Consider the following 1,632-nt stretch of genomic DNA (forward strand, 5'->3'; position numbering starts at 1 on the left):
TTTGTAATACATATGGAAGAAAATAAAATTGTATTAACGCAATAATGATAATAATAATAATAATAATAATAATAATAGTAATAGTAACAATAAATATGTAAACAAATTTATTAATATAATTTGTAAATATGCGTTACTGATTTCTTGGTTTTACGTAATAATAAAGTTAATTTAAAAAATAAAATTATATATATATTTCAATAATGCATTAGTACTGTAACTATAATATAGACACTTGTACAGAGTAAAAATGATAGAGTTACTGTCATTCATAGTTTAATTTTTGTATAGTTATACTATTTTTTGAAAATACTTTTATAATTTATTTTTTAGAGGTTATTACAAAAAATGCATACAAAAAATATTAAAACATTTTATTATAATACAAGAATATATTAATTTTCACGGGACAGTGTAACCAAAACGATAAAAGTTCTTCAGTAAAACCAATCAAAAAATATATTTTATTTGGATATACTTTACGGTAAATTAAACCGACTATTCTAATTATATTATGTTGACGTTTAATAATTATCTCACTTGCAAATAATCCATACCAAGTTCCATTTATAAAATTTCGAATAAATATATCTTCTATTGCAGTTTCTGCTGGTCTGTTACCATCCTTTATATTTGCTAAAAGTAATAATATATTTAATAATATACATTTAAATAATGTAATTAAAAGTAAGCATTTGAATGAAAATATAATTTAAGAACATTACAACTAAAAGAAATTTTAATTTTTATAAACAATTTTAATTCAGTAGAAAAAATTAAGATTAATTTAAAATATACTTACAAGTATTCCATGAATTCCAAGATTTTCTGTCAGCTATGTGATGAGGCCCATTAGCCATTTCATATGTCAGTGCTTGAGATAATTTTATTTTTGGTCTATAACGACCAGCTTGTGTTTTATTAAGTACAGTACTGGTGTGTATACATCTTTTTAAAACATAATCTTGATAAATTAATACCTGAAAATAATTTTTTATTTTTGATTTAAATAAAGAATAAGGTTATGTGGCATGTTTACACTATTTTTAAATATTTACATACAGAACGCATATATGGTATTAAATTCACCATTTTTAATTTTCTATATAGCAATAAAAATTATATTTTAAATTCGACAACTTTTAACGCAAATAGCGAACAATAATATTAGTTAAAATGGCAACAGTAATACCAAATGCCTAAAATAAAGTTACACTATAACCTCGAACTTTACAAATTAAAAAGTTACTACGAATGAAAACTTTTATGATATAATAGACATATTTACTTTGCATATATTTTATTAAATTGCATACATTTTATTCAATATAACATTTTTCCGAATGTAACTACCATTAGTTGTATAATTATAAAAATAAATAATACAATATGAAATTAATTGTGATCGATAACGCTTTAGAAGTCATATGTGTATGTATTTTAAACACTTATTTTAAATATTTTAAACATGTTTTACTTTAAATACTCTAAACACTTCATGCAAGTATAAATTGCATATGTGATATAGAATATAAATTTATTGTTAAATAAACATCGAAAAAGTTTTTTAATTTCTTCTTTATGTTTATATCCATTAACACCATAATTTTATACATATCAAACATTTAACGA

General features: G+C 20.9%; 1 protein-coding gene across 1 annotated transcript; it reads right to left on the bottom strand.

The window, feature by feature from the left end:
• Window positions 1-386: 386 nt before the first annotated feature.
• Window positions 387-1,147, bottom strand: mRpS24 (mitochondrial ribosomal protein S24; the record flags this gene model as incomplete). Its single annotated transcript, XM_017902790.1, has 3 exons — window positions 1,063-1,147; window positions 803-980; window positions 387-636 (listed from the first exon to the last, which is right to left on the bottom strand). Coding segments are annotated over exons 1-3 (458 nt in total), but the record flags the coding sequence as incomplete, so codon positions are not given.
• Between the last annotated feature and the right edge of the window lie 485 nt (window positions 1,148-1,632).

Source organism: Eufriesea mexicana, unplaced genomic scaffold (genome assembly GCF_001483705.2).
Source record: "Eufriesea mexicana isolate 0111107269 unplaced genomic scaffold, ASM148370v2 scaffold2031, whole genome shotgun sequence".
NCBI classification, from domain to species: Eukaryota; Metazoa; Arthropoda; class Insecta; order Hymenoptera; family Apidae; genus Eufriesea; species Eufriesea mexicana.